We start from the raw sequence: 17,018 nt of genomic DNA, 5'->3' as shown, positions 1-17,018 counted from the left end.
TGTGCATATAGGTCTGTGTGTGTCTCGTGCACATGCTCTACATACCGTATACATACCGTATGTAGAGCATGTACATGACATGTACTGTACACTTGTTTTATGTTTGTGTTCATACACATACATACCTCTCTCGCTTTGAATCTATTGCTTTGTTTTTACTTGTGCATCACTTATGGTTGTTTTTAAATGTGCTATATAGGGTACTGTAAATAAAGTGTGATTGGATTTGAAAGCAAAGCACACAGGTCAAAATAGAGAGAGAGAGAGAGAGAGAGAGAGAGAGAGAGAGAGAGAGAGAGAGAGAGAGAGAGAGAGAGAGAGCGAGAGCGAGCTTTCTTGCCAAGCTTTCTTTTGCCTTTTAGTTCATCATTTATAAATTATGTTCAAGTGGGCTGATTAATAAATGCGTTCTTTGATTTTGAAACAGAAGCATAAATTGTGTTTTAGCTTTTCTGCCTATTGCATCAATTGGGCTAATTTCATGGTCAGTGCAGTGGCTTCATCTTCATGCTGTATGGAAAAGTTGGTCAAATATTAGCCTTCCCAAAGCACTGCTGCCTACAGGATGAACACTACTGATTTTGATCTTTGATCTACCCTAACTAACTACAATTTTTGGTTGGATGTTGTAGACTGTAAAGGCACGTTTAAAGTCGGGGAGAGAATATCTCACACGAAAATGTGTATGGTTCACAGGATTACGAACAGTGAGGTACCCAATTAACTAGTCAACTATTTTGTGAAGGTCAGGGACACCCAGGTATAACACCAGAGGGAGCTCTACAGACTTTGTACCATGCCAATTTAACAGTAATAAGGGCACAAGCACGTTCTTATACTCAGCAGCTGTCATGTGGAATGGGCTTACTAAAAGTCTTAAATCCATGGTCTCAAAGGACAATTTTAAATCTTCACACAAAAGATGTCTGAATGATAGCAGGACCTATTCATAACTATGCCCTAATTGTAACATCATCCAGATACATCACTTTTATATATTACTGGTGTGTATTGAACCATCTTTGAAAGGACCACAATGGAAATAAGCCTTCGAGCTTTTTTGTGTTTATCCTTTTGACTATTGTATGCACATGTTTTTTTTTACTTAAAAAGATCTAATGGTATTCAGTGAAACAAGCTGAATAGAGCGACATTCAGTGCAGGACTCAGGCGGATAAGTTTGCCATTGGCGTGTGGATTTCTTGAGCTACTGTACTGTATATGATTCAACACAGAGAGAGAGAGAGAGAGAGAGAGAGAGAGAGAGAGAGATTCTCTGTCAAGTGATATGCTTTACAAAATGTCACTTGAATAGAGCAACACATTTCCCGTGATTAAAGCGTGTCACCTCAATTTTAGACTTGTACAATATACCAACGCTTGCCTGACCCTCAAGACAAAAGAGCAGCCATTTGCCAGTGTCTGTGCAAACAAACCATCAATTGTGCTGCTGATAAATATTAACATTAGAGGCTTGTTTCAGTTGATAAAGACGTTCATACTGTGATATTCTCTTGTTCCAGTGCTACTGAAACAGCACAAAATACAGTACATGCAGAAACATGCAGGAAACTCTTTGCATCTAAGTCTTTGATTTTAAGTGTCACGCACCTCATAGTACAGAGGAATTTAATATTTTCTGCCTTATTCTTGAATGTATTTTCTTCTAAAAAGCCACATGCCAGGCCACAATAAACTATTCTTCATGAAAATCTACCCCTTGGCTTAACTCATACCCTGTTTGGGAATCAAGTCTTGTGAGAATGAATCCTCTGTCATAGCACTCGAGGATAGAAGGACAGCTAAATATAATTTTGAGCCTGTGTATTTTCATGCTGTAGGGGATAATAACATTACCTTTTTCTGAGATGCACTTACTCCCTCTCCTCTCCTTTCCCCCCCTTCATACTGTACGTCCATAAAAGCTGCGGCTTAATGTCACCTCAGGCTGTGTCAAATCAAGCGCTCCCTGTCTGCTCCCATGCGACCAGCCGTCCAAGCTCTGCCACTGGATTACAGAACAGCAGGGAACGCTACATCCTGTTAGCACTGCATAGCAATGCTCAGTCTGCTGCACCAAGCCGGCCCGCCATGTGTGCACAGAGATGTCCATTACTACAGTTCTGCTCAGTGAACTGGTGGACTATTTGGACAGTTTTACTCACAAATGTGAAGTTTAGAAAGCTGGTGTAATGCTACTCTGAGTGGATATTATGCAATCACCCCTTCATTCTATTTCAAATGTAGGGTAGAGCCGCCTCAATTGTAGTTTGTAAAATTGTAATTGTAAAAGTTTTGCTACATTGCTCTCTTCAAGCAAAGGACCTACACATGTCCGCTATCATAAACAACTTAACGTTTTTCAATTGATAAAACAGGCCGTGAGTTATTAAACCGAAAGTGGACGTTGTTCCGATGTTACATTTTAAGCACATATCCTCCTATAATTTGACAAACCTCTGTTGTGGTGCGTGGTGCATGGTGAGCCCAAAATGGGTTCTGCCCATTTCTCCTCAGTGGCTGGAGCAATTGATCTGAATTTGCCCACAGCCATTGACCATTACCATGTGCACCTAAAAGCGAAGCCCGTTTTCCGATTACACGAAATCTCAGCTGTTTATTAGCGTTTTTGTGTTTGCTGGCTCCCGGGTTGCCAGATCATGTGCGCATATCCCGCCACGGGTATGGTCTCGTGAGACCTAATTGTAACAGCATGAGTTACAAATGTAACACTGCTAAAAAACGGCATTAAACAAATCATTTTCAGCTTAAATCAATTATATTTCATTCAAGCAACTGTTTTACAGTACATTGTTTTCATACCAAGGATGTGATAAGATAATGTATCATAACCAATCAAGGGAAAACTTGCATGTTACAACCATGACGCGTTACAATTGAGGCGGCTCTCCCCTACCTACTGTAACCCTCGTTCTGCAGGAAACATATGTGAGCTACAGAGCTTTGACATAACCACACATATGGTACAATTTCCTCTTCCATTAAAAAGTCATCAGCATTTTTCAGTGGAAGGGGCACAGATGAGATGCAATAGGAAGAGTCCTTTCTACCCATTTAAGGTCTGTGATGTAAACTTTTATGCACAGACACACTGGCTGTGGATAACTTAATGGGTTTTGCACAGTTATTATGACGAACAATGTCAAAAGTAGTAATTACTTTGTTCAAATTGATTTGAAACCTTCTAATGGTACTCTACTGTGCAAGTCCCTGTACTCACAGCATGTTGATTAATGATGTCTCACATCTTAACACCTCTCATGTGGAGGCAGCTACTGTAAGCTAACCACCCATACTATCTATATTGTGCAATGTACATTAATGTCGCTGTGCATTTAAAAGCCCCATGAAATGGCTAGCAGCATGCCGTTTGATTGTGCATATTTAAGTTTTTTTTAGGAAATAAGCTTGGAAGAGACTTGCCTCACATATTGTTAAGCATTTGTTGTAGCCAACGGAACATGCGTTTCACCGTGGGATGAAACACATGTGCCTTAAGGCTTGTGTTGGGTCATCTTGTCAACTTAAGATAAGCTCAAACATTGTTTTTTATTTTTATTTTATGGGGGCCTTTTGATGTAAAATGTGACAGCCCTTAATTCCAGATGAATCCGTGTCACCTTTGCATCTAGGATCACTTCCTAGCACATACATTGATACTGCATGCGCGCACGCTCACACACTCACACACACACACACACACACGCACACGCACACGCACACGCTCTCTCACACACACACACACACACACACACACACACACACACACACACACACACACACACACACACACACACACACACACACACACACACACGCACACACACTCTGTTACATGATTACATCTGCAGATGAACACGTGCACACACACATCCAATGTATTAATGTTAATGGCACTTGCCAATTGCTCCTAATAGTTAGGAGGAGTGAATACCTTTCACATTATGTGCACATAAAAAATACAATGTATAAGAAAAGAAAAGAAAACAAAGGTGTGGGGATAATAATAATAATGATAATAATAACATGAAAATAATATGATCTTCATATTATGTAACAAAAAGGTCATTGCACAAAATGTAGTACAGATGGTGAGGTCAGGTTTTATGCAGTGTCAACATGTTTGACCTTCATTCTTCTTTTGTGCGGGCCGGACAGCTGTTATGACCCCAGAGAAACATTACAGCCAACATTTAGCTAATCACCGCTGCTGTGCGCTGAACAGCAATCCATTCAGTTGTATGGAGCCATAAACACTGATATTAAATCCATTCACTGCGAAAAGAACAGGTCCTTAACTGGCCAGCAGTAAAGAATATGGAAATTAAGCTGTCATTATTACTGTAACTGTTTTAAAGTATCTGTTTTTATTACTGCTGGCGGCCAATCCATTTTCCCTGCCTGCTGACCTTTCCTTAGTATGTGCAGAACACAACGTCTTGATGATGTAATAAAGTTAAAGAAAGAAATGACTGGGGACAATATGTGACCATTATCTTGTTCTTTGTTAGTCGGACCACAGCGGCGGGGCAGGCCCTATAAACTCAATGTCTGTCTGACTGAGTCACAGAGTGACTGATGAAGTTACGCCATTGGTGGCCAGTTGGCCTAACAATGAACTACTTAGCCAATTGCAGAGCAATGATCCCTCCAGGCTATGGGAATGTGGCCCTCCAGGCCAAGGGATGTATCTATCCTAATAACAAACCATTTGTCATGATTTGACACCAGGGCTAGTTATTTTTCTCTGTCCTCGCCTCTATTTAAAGGCTGTACGTGTTCTATACGCTGAAAACCCAAGGAGCATAATGTCATGTCTTACTAGCTGCTGGGGACTTTTAATTGTTTCTAATATTACCTTCATGTTCAGATATCATTATATAAAACTCTCTTACCAACATAACACAACCCACATGGATGTCCAAGACAGGCAACATATTTTATATTCCAGAAAGGAAGATCTGCTCAAAATGTAAATTTGACTCTGCTCAGTATTATGTCACCATTATTTCTGAGAGCTGTTTCATCACATCAGCGCATTGTCCTTCAATGTATTTTATCTGTTGGATGTCTTTCAGTCTTCATTTCATTCTTCAAGCGAGTAATTTCAGTCCGGGTCTTAGATAACTCATCATTTATATATATTCAATCACTCTTGGGTGTTTATTTCTTCATTCTTCATTTTGGTGATAGAATATGAGTTCTCTAAGACCCTAACTGGAATTACCGGCTTGACGAATGAAATGAAACTGAAATAGACATCCAACAGATAAAAGACATTGAAGTACAATGCGCTGATGTGATTGCCTCATAGGAGAAACTCTCTCTGATTCGTCAGAACATTGGGGTTGATGTAGTCTCCCAGACAGTAAAGACAATTAGATCTGACGTTTGGGGCACAAACTATTAAAAAGCTGTTAAGGGCGGTCCCTAACAAAAACGTGACAGACATATGACCTGACCTCAGTCACACTGAGCGCCTTAGACCAGGCATGGACTTCGGTTACAGTCCAGCCAATCACAAGCTTACTTGAGTTTGTCTGTTGAAAAAGACCTGAACATGCTGACTTGATTCTAACCCTCTGCCGATGGAATCGATGATGTAATAGGGGATCTGATCATGTGAGACGTGGGTTAATATGGACATACAGTACATCTTGTTTATAATATACTAGAGTTTCGGGGGGCTACGCCCCCCGAAACCCCAGCCGCGCACGGGGCCCAGCGTGGGCGCGTGTATATTGGGGTACCGAAATCTCCGGAATAAAACTGTCCAAAAGGAAAAAAAAAAAAAAAAAAAATTGGGGGGAAAAAATTTAATATTGATTTTTAACTTGGTGGTCCGCGGACCCCCTGGTGCTCCGCCGACCCCCTGTGAGTGTTGGGACCCCCGGGGACCCCCCTGGAACATGGCGGACCCCTTCGGCTGTTTTTTTTTTTTCATGCACGGTTTGCTTGTTTTTGAAAACCTGGCATGAACGTGGCAACCCGACTGACATCACTGACGTATCCTTGGTATTTGTACTTCCGGGTTGCATAATGATGACATCACTGTCGAGTCCTTTGGTGTCATGAACCTAGGCTGGTTTGTTTACCAGATGTGCCAGCGTGCTGTAGTGTGGCCGTCGCCGTGTGTTTGTGTGTTTGGGGTGTGCATGGCACGTGAAGGACGGACATATTGTGATGGAGACATGAGTGAAGTGAAAGTAACGGCCTGGGTGGAACAAAGGAGGTACGTAAGAAGGGGGGGGGGGGGGGGGGTTGAAGCGAAGGAGCTGCGTGTGTGTTGTTGTGGAGGAGATGGGCAGAGTTCAATGGTGGCCGCTCGTGTTGTTTCGGCTCTGTTGCCTCAAGCCGTCGCCGTTCGGTGTCGGTGGTGCGCACGCTAAACGGTACGAAAGTGATTCACCGTCCGTTTTGTCCTTAATGTGGTGAGTGGAATAAATGATGTTGCGACGTGGAAACTGTGGAGTGAGCAATGATAGGTGCCCTACGCCACCCGTAAATTGTGAAAGTCCGACGTGGCTGCTGTGTTGGCGAGCTGTGCTCTGGTGCCGTTGTGTTTACTCGATTACAGAGCTGTGGCTATAGCGTCAGCGGCGCGCGGAAGTAACTTGTCGTTTATATAATTAGATATGTATATATATATATATATATATATATTTTTTTTTTTTTTTTTTTTTTTTTTTTTTTTTTGTTATACAGTACTTGCGTTTGGTAAATAATAGATTTTAAGTATAAAGTAGTGAGATATGAAATAGTTTTTGTACAGACAATTTAAAGGGATATTTCACTTTCAAAAAAACTTTTGGTCATTTTATAGTCTACTCAGGCTTTAGTGAGCCCTCCAGACCGTTTTTAAGTTGCTTTATTCAGTATTTAGATATTTGATATTCATTTTACCAGCCACGCCCCCTTCCTATACAAACCCATTATAACTTAAAACTCAATTTTTAATCTGTTTAACCATCAAAAACACCCGTCCTTGGTTCTGGTGACTCACCCTGCCCCCCTAATGCGTGAGGGGGCCGTGTTTTTTGTATTACTTTTTTCATTTATTTTTAATATATATTTTTTGTATTTAATTTTTTCATTTTCCCCAAAAAATTATTAAAAATAAATGAAAAAAGTAATCAAAAAAACACGGCCCCCTCACGCATTAGGAGGGCAGGGTGAGTCACCAGAACCAAGGACGGGTGTTTTTGATGGTTAAACAGATTAAAATTTTAGTTTTAAGTTATAATGGGTTTGTATAGGAAGGGGGCGTGGCTGGTAAAATGAATATCAAATATCTAAATACTGAATAAAGCAACTTAAAAACGGTCTGGAGGGCTCACTAAAGCCTGAGTAGACCATAAAATGACCAAAAGTTTTTTTGAAAGTGAAATATCCCTTTAAGGTGCCTCATGTGGACACTACTGTATAAGACACACTTCCATACTGGTATTGTGTAACACGGAAGAAAGGTTTGTGCTGGTTATTTGCTGCCTGTGCCCATTAAATAAAGTACCTGAAGGACTTTCCCTTGTTTTATGCTAATTCCTTTGAATATGCTACGTTTTGACCTATTCTTGTTTTTATTTGACTCATTATTTCAGCATAAGTGTAGGGCAAAGGCTGGTTTTAAAATATTTCTGTGAGATCATGTTGGTAGTATAACAAGAAAGAGACCAATATTGTGTTCAAATGCATTTTTAATCACAGCTACTTCCGAGCAGTCCGATCAAATGCAAATGGCAAAGGAGAAGATGAATAAAAACTGTATTATGAAAAAAGGGGGAAAAAGAAAGACAAAAAAACAGTGGTAAATCCTGACGAGCCAATGGAATTATGCACTACAAATTGGACTTTGCTCAGTGTTTACAAAATGTTATTACAGCAATTGGTTTTCCCTTGTCACCCTCAGGGCTTTTTAAAGCCAATTTTATCAGCTTTCCATTGACACATTACAACAGGCCCTGTTTCCCTCTCTACCCTCAGCTCCTTATCAGCACAGACTTCAAGGTTGTTGTTTTTTCTGTTGTTGTTTTTCTTCTATTTCTCTGGTTGTGAACTAGCACCTGTTACGTGATTCATCTATAATACCGTCACGTGGCGTTTCTGCTGAAGGTTGAGTAAGGGAACAGCTTTTAGTGCCAGTGGGCACGTGTTGCTGTTGTCGTAATCTGGAACTGATAGTGAACCCGGCTCCAATCTCTCAGGTCGGCGTGGGGCCTTATCGTCCCACTCTGTGTCTGGGTTTAACCGGACCCAAATAGGCCTCATGTCTGCTACCTTGGAGATAGGGAGCAAAGCAATATATCTCACAATGATGGCGCTTGTGAGATATATGTGTAGAGAGGACAGGAAACACGGTCCTCCATGCTTGATAATGTCAATCACTCCATATCAAATATATTTCCATTGGCGTGTCTGAAAATATGGCTATTTTATTGTACCGTATATCGTTGCCGTCAGGCAGAAATGTTGTATCTCCATATTTTGGTGTTGTTTCGTAAATGAATGCCCTACCTCTTTGTACAAGTGTGTCCCGCAAAAGTAGTGAAAATAGCAGATCTACAACCTCACGTGTCGCCTCAATATGCGTTGTGAGCTTGTAGATTTGCTATTTCTTGCTATTTTTTTAAATGCTTCAAAGTGGAAGTGGGACGTCTGTCTGTGAGTTGAACCGATTAAAAGTAGTAATTAGCTTGTGAGTTGTGACTAAATAATAATGGATTATTATGGATCCAACACCGGTTCTGTTATCCCCTTTCCTGAAAATTAACGGTTTCGGGACATACAAGGTTTCCGCCCGACTGCGACGATATCAGGGTTCAAACCTACATTTTACTCGGTCAAATGTTAATGTTAATGTTTGTAAAAAATATAGCACAATGTAAAATGTCAGGTGTCATGTGCACTGTCAATTACCATTTAATACCCATTCATGCAGGTCATGGCAGCATGCACAGAACTACAGCTTTGTGTCTCTGCCACCTTGGAGTGAACACAAAAACAAACCATTTAGTTTACGAAAAACTAATCATTTTGCGTCACTTCTCTTCTCTCCAGGCTTGGACAACATTCAGAAGATTGCTGCCCAGGGCCGCTATGAACTGAGGATCGACATGAAGGACGGACAGGAGGAGGTGTACGCTAATTACGACAAGTTCTCCATCGGCGATGCCAGGAACCTCTACAAGCTGAGGATAGGAGAGTACAACGGCACCGCCGGTACGTGCTTGGCAAGAGTGTGTGGAGCTTTACACTCTGGCTCTGCAGATAAATAAACTGTAATTAAGCCCTTTGGATTGCAGACATGCATTTGAAAGCACAGTCTTAAAGTATTGAGTGCAGTGGTTCTCAAACATTTTCATGTTACACAACACCCAAATTGATATGAATTTGGCCGCGGACCCCATTTGAAAAGATTTTGTGCCGGGTACCCTCATAAGAGAAGATTTGTCAGGATGTGTCAACATAAAAACGTCGATGCAACGTGTTGTGAGCTTATAACATATCAGTTATTTCCGAGTAGCCAAAACATTTAATAGCTTAAATAGCTTAAAAGTGTTTTCAACAGTTACTCTGGGGACCCCCTGGAACCCCCTCAAGGATCCCTGGCTTGGGGGTCCCCGCTTTGTGAAACAGTGAATTTAGAGGACAGGCTATGCATCCAAAGCCTATTTGGACGTTCTAGCTCTGAGTCTTTTGACAATTAAATAAATTGTGTATGTCGGTTCTTATTGACCTTTTCCCTTACCAGGTTCAAGTGAAAACTCCCTCCCCTTCCTCTTCTGCCATCTGCCATTATGCTTTCTTCCTGTAAACGTTGTCCTCTCCTCTCCTATCCTCATCCTTTATCCTCTTCCTCTTTCTGTCTGCGTCCTCTAACTGCTCCCGCCCCTCATGACTCAAACTGGTCTCTCCCTCATCGATACTCTGCCTTCGCCGGCTTCTGCTGCTGCTGCACTCCATTCTGTCTGTCAGGAGAGCCATTATGTCTGGACCTCCCTGTTATCCCCTTATGCTGCTTAGAATTCCTCCTCCTCCTCTCCCTCTCTCTCTCTCTCTCTCTCTCCTCCCTTGTCGCCTATGAACCTGTTAGTCTCCTTCAAGACCCCCCTCATCGTATGCCTCAGTCTAGATGCCAAGCCATACGTCAGTGTTTCTTTGCATCCACTACATCATTGATTCTCAACATTTTCAGTGTGATATGCATTAGGCCAGGGGTCTTCAACAGGGGTTCCGGGACCCCTAGGGGGTCCTCAGAGTTACTACAGGGCGGCCGCCAAATCTTTCTGTGATATGATTTTTTTTACATTAGCCACTTGAACCCTAGCATCCCTTTTCTGTGGAGAACTTTAGCCACAAATAGCCGATCTACAAGCTCACAACGCCTCGCAGCGTGAGGCATTGTGAGCTTGTAGATCGGCTATTTTTGGCAAAGAGGTTTGGTGTAGAGGAAAAAAGAGCAGACCAAGTAAAAAAAAAATTGATACAATATAGAGGGGGGATCCCTGCATCATCTCTCTCTTAGCTAGGGGGTCCTTGGCCTGAAACATGTTGAAGACCCTTGCTTTAGGCCATGAACCAAAATTCGGCCATGGACCTCAATGTGAACATTTTCATCTCTGGGGCCACAATCGACACTGTAAATTCCTCAAGTGTCAATTGGAGTTACAGACCCGTTAAGGGACCATTTGATTTATAACTTTATAAATGTTATAAATCCCCCCCGGAACCTTGTGGCTTAGAAACACTACTGTAACTCCTGCTCTCGTGTCTCCCTCTTCTCCCAGGTGATTCTCTGAGCTACCACCAGGGCCGGCCGTTCTCCACGAAAGACCGAGACAATGACATCGCCGTCACCAACTGTGCCCTGTCTTACAAAGGGGCCTGGTGGTACAAGAACTGCCACCGGGCCAACCTCAACGGCAAATACGGAGAGTCCAGACACAGCCAGGTCAGTCGCTGCATGGGTTGACCAGTTGCTCAATATTGTGAAAATAGCCGATCTCCAAGCTCGCAACGCCTTGCAATGTAAGGCGCTGTGAGCTTGTTTTATAGTATAGTACTTTTGACATAGCAATGGTCTTATTATTAGTTATTTTTTATTTTATTTTAGAGGTATTCATTAAAAGGTCTTAAAAGTTCTTAAATTGTCACTTTATAAATGTGCAGATACCCTGGTATGTTGGTTTGTTTACTATCGAGTGGGAAAGCAATGTTGCACATTAAGCTAATCCTCCCCCAAAATCATTTGGGGACCTCCCTGGGGGTCCCAACCCCTAGTTTTCGAACCATTGACGTAGTGAGACAGTTGATTGATCAATCAAACAAACTGTTCAAACATCACACATCAATCCAGGGAGCTCAGAACTACATGTTTTGCTACACGTTGTGCTTTTCCCCCCTTATACAGTACTCTTACCTACTGTAAGTGCAAAACGTATGCAACACCTCAAACATACTGTACATGCATTTGATAGACTTATGTAAACTTTGAACTACTTTGCATGTGTGCATGCGTGTGTGCATGTGTGCATGCGTGTGCACCTGCATGCGTGTGTTTAATTTTCTGGAAATCGAACAATTGGAAGACAAAATTGATGGTTCATAAGGTTAGTTTAAGGGCTATATTTTGAGATTAGGCATGCATCTGTTAGGTTAGGTTGGTTATGGTTATGGTTGGCTAACGTTAGTGTTAGGGCCTATGGAATGGAATGATTGTGACATGGAATGTTTTTATTTCATGTTGTCTGTTGACACAGACTGTCACAGGCTACTGACAAAAATGTGTTTAGCTGTAACTTGGAAAAAGCCTTTTAATGAATGCTCCCTGATGCACTGTGGAGAGAGTGAGGACACACACTGTGTAGGGCTTTGATTGCAATGAACTACAAAGACCTTGCAACATCATGCAGACATTGTTCCCCTTTCGGTACCTTCAAGCTGCCTTTTGATGACATGAAACAAAACCAGACAGTCCTAAAAAAAAAACAGACACACAGGCAAACAAAGGGGAACTGTGCACAGCAGAAGCATGAGTGTTAATTTAACGTTTTGTTCAAAGCTGGACATGAAACCAGTGGTGTGATTGTGGTGGTTTGGGGTGTAAAGTCAGAGATATATTAGCTGTGTCGGTGGTTGTGTAATGGGTTGAGGTTGAATTGAGGCCGTCTTGTTTAGCCGTGATAGGCATGGTAAGTTTATTTGTATAGCACATTTCATACACAAAGGCAATTCATCAAAAGCATAAAATACATAAAACATTAAAAAAAAACATTGGAAGCTTACGTTTTTTTTTCTTTGTAAAAGGCAGTATAGAACAAAAAGGCTTTTAGACTGGATTTAAGTCAGAGTTGGCACACGCTTCAAGACCTCTTGTTCCAACTCTGTGTGGCAAAATAACTAGACGCTGCCTCATCATGTTCTATTTTAACTCTGGGAACTGTTTGTAGACCGGTCCCGGATGACCTGAGATTCATGTAAGAGCAAAGTCAGGAATGTATTTTGGTGATCACCAATTAGGCCTAGTTGAAAATCAATTGTATGACTTGAAAGGAAATAATTCCATTCATTGTATGAATACATTCCATTTCTTCAAAGGTTGGAGTGAGAGCACTTTTTCTTTCTCTCTTGTATAAAAAGCCCTCCAGATATTTCCAATCAGTGTACCAGGCCAGTACAAGTGTTCTTGCCCCTGCAGTTTATTATGGAGCCACAAGGTGGGGCATTTACTTCTAGGTTCAAGGTTCAAGCTCTCTACTACAAAAGTCTAGTTGTCTCCGCCAGGCCGATAGGCATGGCGAGAGAGTATGTTTTACCCTCCGTCCGTCCGTCCGTCCGTGTGTCCGTCCGTCCGTCCGTCCGTCCTTCTGTCTGTGACCAGCTAATCTCCGCCACCGTCGGCCCGATCGCTGTGAAACTGCACACACACGCTCCCTGGATGCCACAGCTGAACCTCTGCCCCAAATTTTTCAGATCAGCCAGTCATAGCGCCACCATGAGGCCGACTTTTGCAAAACACATTTTTTAATGTTACTCCTACAGATTTTCTCCAAATAACACACAAATCGGTACACAGTATCTCTATAGCCATGTGATCAACATGGATCTGTCCGATTTTCCATATTCCATCCTGATTGGCTAAGATTGGCTTCCAAAGTTAGTAGGATTGGTTTATTTTGAACAAAATGCCTCAAATCATGAACGCAACATGCACTTTCCGTGCAATTTTCCACGTACATTCCCACTTGGCCCAGGAAGAATTGTCACTTGAAAACTTTCAAATCAGCCTCATGGTGGCACTATAACAGGCCGATTCACGTTTTTAGCTATAACTGCACCGATCTGCGTGCAACTTTGCATGCACACTCCTTATATTAGAGGCCAAGGAAAAGCCTTTGCCGTGCATTTTTCACATATGCCTTTTAGAGCGCCACCAGGAGGCTGAGATTTGAAAAACACATTTTTTGCTCTTACTCCTTCAGATTCTGTTCAAAAATCACGCAAATCGGTACACAGTCTCTCTATAGTCATGTGATCAAGATGGATGTGTCCAATACTTCATATTCTATCCTACTTGGCTAACATTGGCTTCTAAAGTTTGCAGGATTGGTCCGTTTTTAACAAAATTCCTCAAATCATGAACGCAGTGTGCGATTTCTGTGAAATTTTTCACGCACATTCCCACTAGGCCGAGGAAGAAATGCCACCCTTTTCACATTGGCCTGTTATAGCGCCACCAGCTGGTCTAATTTAACAAACCACATTTTTGGAACAAAATGCCTCAACTCATGAATGCAGTGTCCGATTGCTGTGCAAGGCCTAAGAAGAAATGCCCTTTTCACATTGGCCTATTATAGCGCCACCAGGAGGCCATAATAACCTAGCTGACCTGGCGGAGACTTGTGCTCCGAGGAGCACTTTTTCTAGTTTGAGAATGTATTTCTCTTCATTTGAGATGAAAATGCTTGATTAAAATGTATGCTTTTAGTCATTTTACCTTTTTCTTTTACCCTGGCTGCGGCAATGTGTGAAAGGGTGTTGTAATTGCCCCTATGTCTGTGTACAAAGTAACTCAATTTTAACCCTATAACTGGTCATGTCATGTAAATGTCATGATACTGGTCATTGTGTCTATACGGTACTGGTCATTGTGTCTCCATTTACTGGTCATTGTGTCTCCATGGTACTGGCCATTGTGACTATAAGGCACTGGTCATTGTGTCTACATATCATGGTCAGTCATGTAACTCATGTTAGTGTCATCATGGTTAGTATCATGTCAGTATCATGTCAGTATAATGGTCAGTATCATGGTTAGTATCATGACAGTATCATGTGAGATGATATTGACCATGATACTGATTATGTCAGTATCATGAGTATCATGGTCTCTATTATGTCTGTATCATGGTCAGTATCATGTCTGTATCATGGTCAGTATCATGTCAGTATCATGTCTGTATCATGTCTGTATCATGTCTGTATCATGTCTGTATCATGTCTGTATCATGTCTGTATCATGTCAGTACATGGTCAGTATCATGGTCAGTATCATGTCAGTATCATGACAGTATCATGTCTGTATCATGTCTGTATCATGTCTGTATCATGTCTGTATCATGTCAGTACATGGTCAGTATCATGGTCAGTATCATGGTCTGTATAGTCTGGGAGGCATTGCGTCGGAGCTTGGATAGCAGGGGCGCGGGCACTGCGTTGTGATTCAAATCAACAGTCAATGAAGAAAAGGGGGCGGGGTCCACATGCAGTGGGTGTTGCATGTAAATAGGAGCGACGGGAAGCAATTTCCCCTTGAGAAATTGCGGCCGCCATTGTTGTGTACTGCTGTTTGCCTCTCGTCGGACTTTTTAGACGAGTTGCACAGCTCTCAGACCGGTAAGAGGCATGTCCGCTCAGATTCTGAGCGTAAGTTACATCCCGCCCACAAATACTAGGGCTCTGGCCCAGAAGTTCCTCGCCAGAGCTGGCGAAAACCTCTGGGAACTCAGATTATGGTCTGTATCATGTCTGTATCATGTCTGTATCATGGTCTGTATCATGTCTGTATCATGGTCAGTATCGTGTCAGGCCCTGTCACATCAGGACCTGTTTTTTCCTCAAATCTGCGGTCTGCTGCCGCTAAAGATACAGCCACTTAGCCCTCTCTTTCTGTCGCAGGGCATCAACTGGTACCACTGGAAGGGCCATGAGTTCTCCATTCCCTTCGTGGAGATGAAGATGAGACCATACAACTACCGCAGCATCAGTAGCAAGAGGAGGAGGTCTGCACCCGTATAAACAACCACCTCCCCCCATTCCGTCCAACCCAGGGTCATGGATACAAATGGAGTTCGGACAATGTTAGCACCCGACTTCTGACATGTTTGTGCCGTTGTTGTTTTACTTTGAAAGCAAAGCAAAGCATGCAATGTGCTTTTTTAACGACTGACTCCGCCATGGCTTGACATACAGTAAAGTATAGACTCAAGAGGAGATTGTTAGAGTAAGCATCTAATAGTATGTATATATGTTATATTACCACACATTATATTACTTATATACTACCAACATTTAACAGCTGTCAGATCTCTATACTGTATGTGATCATAAAAGGCACCGAAATGGCAGCCAGGGTGAAAACATGGCCGAACTCTGTATATTTATGCCTCTGCTCCTGTCCAGCTTTAGCTATCTTTCCTTGCTGTACTTCTAAGCCAGATAATAGAAGACACTATATGTAATTTATGAAATACTTTCAATGACAGTTGACCATATTCACACAGCGACCATTGCTCTCACGTCATATAACATGGGAGCAAAATGGCAGATGTGTGAATGTGGTCAATGATTATTTTTTGCTGTAAAAGAGGAAAGGCAAACCAAGAAGCTTTTTTTTGCAGTTTGCAATTTGCCTTTTTTCTGGATTTTGAAGGGATATGCTCGAAGTTGCTCTCACTATCAGAGCTACATTGTTTTACCCGTTAAAGAAATAAGAACACTTTTAACAACAAAAAAATGGGGGAAAAGATATATAAGCCCTTAAACACTCAACTGTAAGATATCTCTATTTTTATAACTGATATTGTGGCAAAAGTCCATCTATTTCATATGATTTGATGCCTTGTTTATGAGACATATATTAAGTTAATGGAAACATGACTAAATTCATGACGAATAGTCACACGGGACACAGTAGAGATCGTAAGTGCTGCAGTCGCCATTCACCATTCAGCTTTTGCAACCTCCAAACAACAGCACAGAGCAGTGGACTCTGTGCCTTCTATACAGTATATGTTTATTTATTTTTCATCCTCTTTGAGCCTACATGATATAAGACAGATTACCCTCGGGTTAATTGCTACAGCAGTGTGAGAATAATGATCAACAGAAACACTTTCCCTCTGTAGCCCGCTTGTCCGTCCCATAGTCTGTTTCTAATGGTAGCAACACTGAGGCCAGAAGGCTATTTGCACTATGAGTGGAAACATAGCAAAACTATTGTTGTTCATTTCCAGTTTTATGTTTTTATTTCTTCTTCCTGCTGTCACACCTAGATCAATAATGATCACTATTAACAATATTTATGTTTCCTCGTCTTTATTTGAATCCAAATGCTTTATAAAGATACAGAATAATAAGCATTCTCTTCAGTTTGACCCACCCCCTTATTGATGTTATTGCTTGCAGAGATGGTGTTCATAGACATATTTAGCCAAAGATCTACCCAATAAACCCCGCTGTCTTCTCACCAAAGTAATTTTATTAGCTTGTCCTGGTATTATTAATTCATTCTAAATGTTGGTGTTATCCACAATCTTCTGTATGCTGTTCTGAAAGCTATGCAAAAGAACATTTGTTAGGTGCATGGTGTACATTATAATTATACTTGGTGGTAACAGTTATTCGAGTCACATATGTTGACTGACTGCATTTCGCAGGGGAACTTTAATGTATGCAGGACACTGTGGTAGGAACTACTTTAATCTGTGGAATACGGAAGA

At 41.7% G+C, this 17,018-nt stretch overlaps 1 protein-coding gene across 1 annotated transcript in view; it reads left to right on the top strand.

The window, feature by feature from the left end:
• Window positions 1-16,562, top strand: part of tnr (tenascin R (restrictin, janusin)) — a gene marked incomplete at its 5' end in the record, with an annotated part of 186,932 nt that extends 170,370 nt beyond the window's left edge. The window contains 3 exons of the mRNA XM_084056814.1: window positions 9,076-9,237; window positions 10,806-10,969; window positions 15,196-16,562. Coding sequence (XP_083912940.1) covers window positions 9,076-9,237; window positions 10,806-10,969; window positions 15,196-15,315 — 446 coding nt within the window. The 3' untranslated portion in view covers window positions 15,316-16,562. The remainder of the gene's footprint in view (window positions 1-9,075; window positions 9,238-10,805; window positions 10,970-15,195) is intronic.
• Window positions 16,563-17,018: the final 456 nt, after the last annotated feature.

This window comes from Gymnoscopelus microlampas (assembly GCF_963454915.1).
Source record: "Gymnoscopelus microlampas genome assembly, chromosome: 5".
Classification (NCBI taxonomy): domain Eukaryota; kingdom Metazoa; phylum Chordata; class Actinopteri; order Myctophiformes; family Myctophidae; genus Gymnoscopelus; species Gymnoscopelus microlampas.
This window is presented reverse-complemented; position numbering and strand designations above follow the sequence as displayed.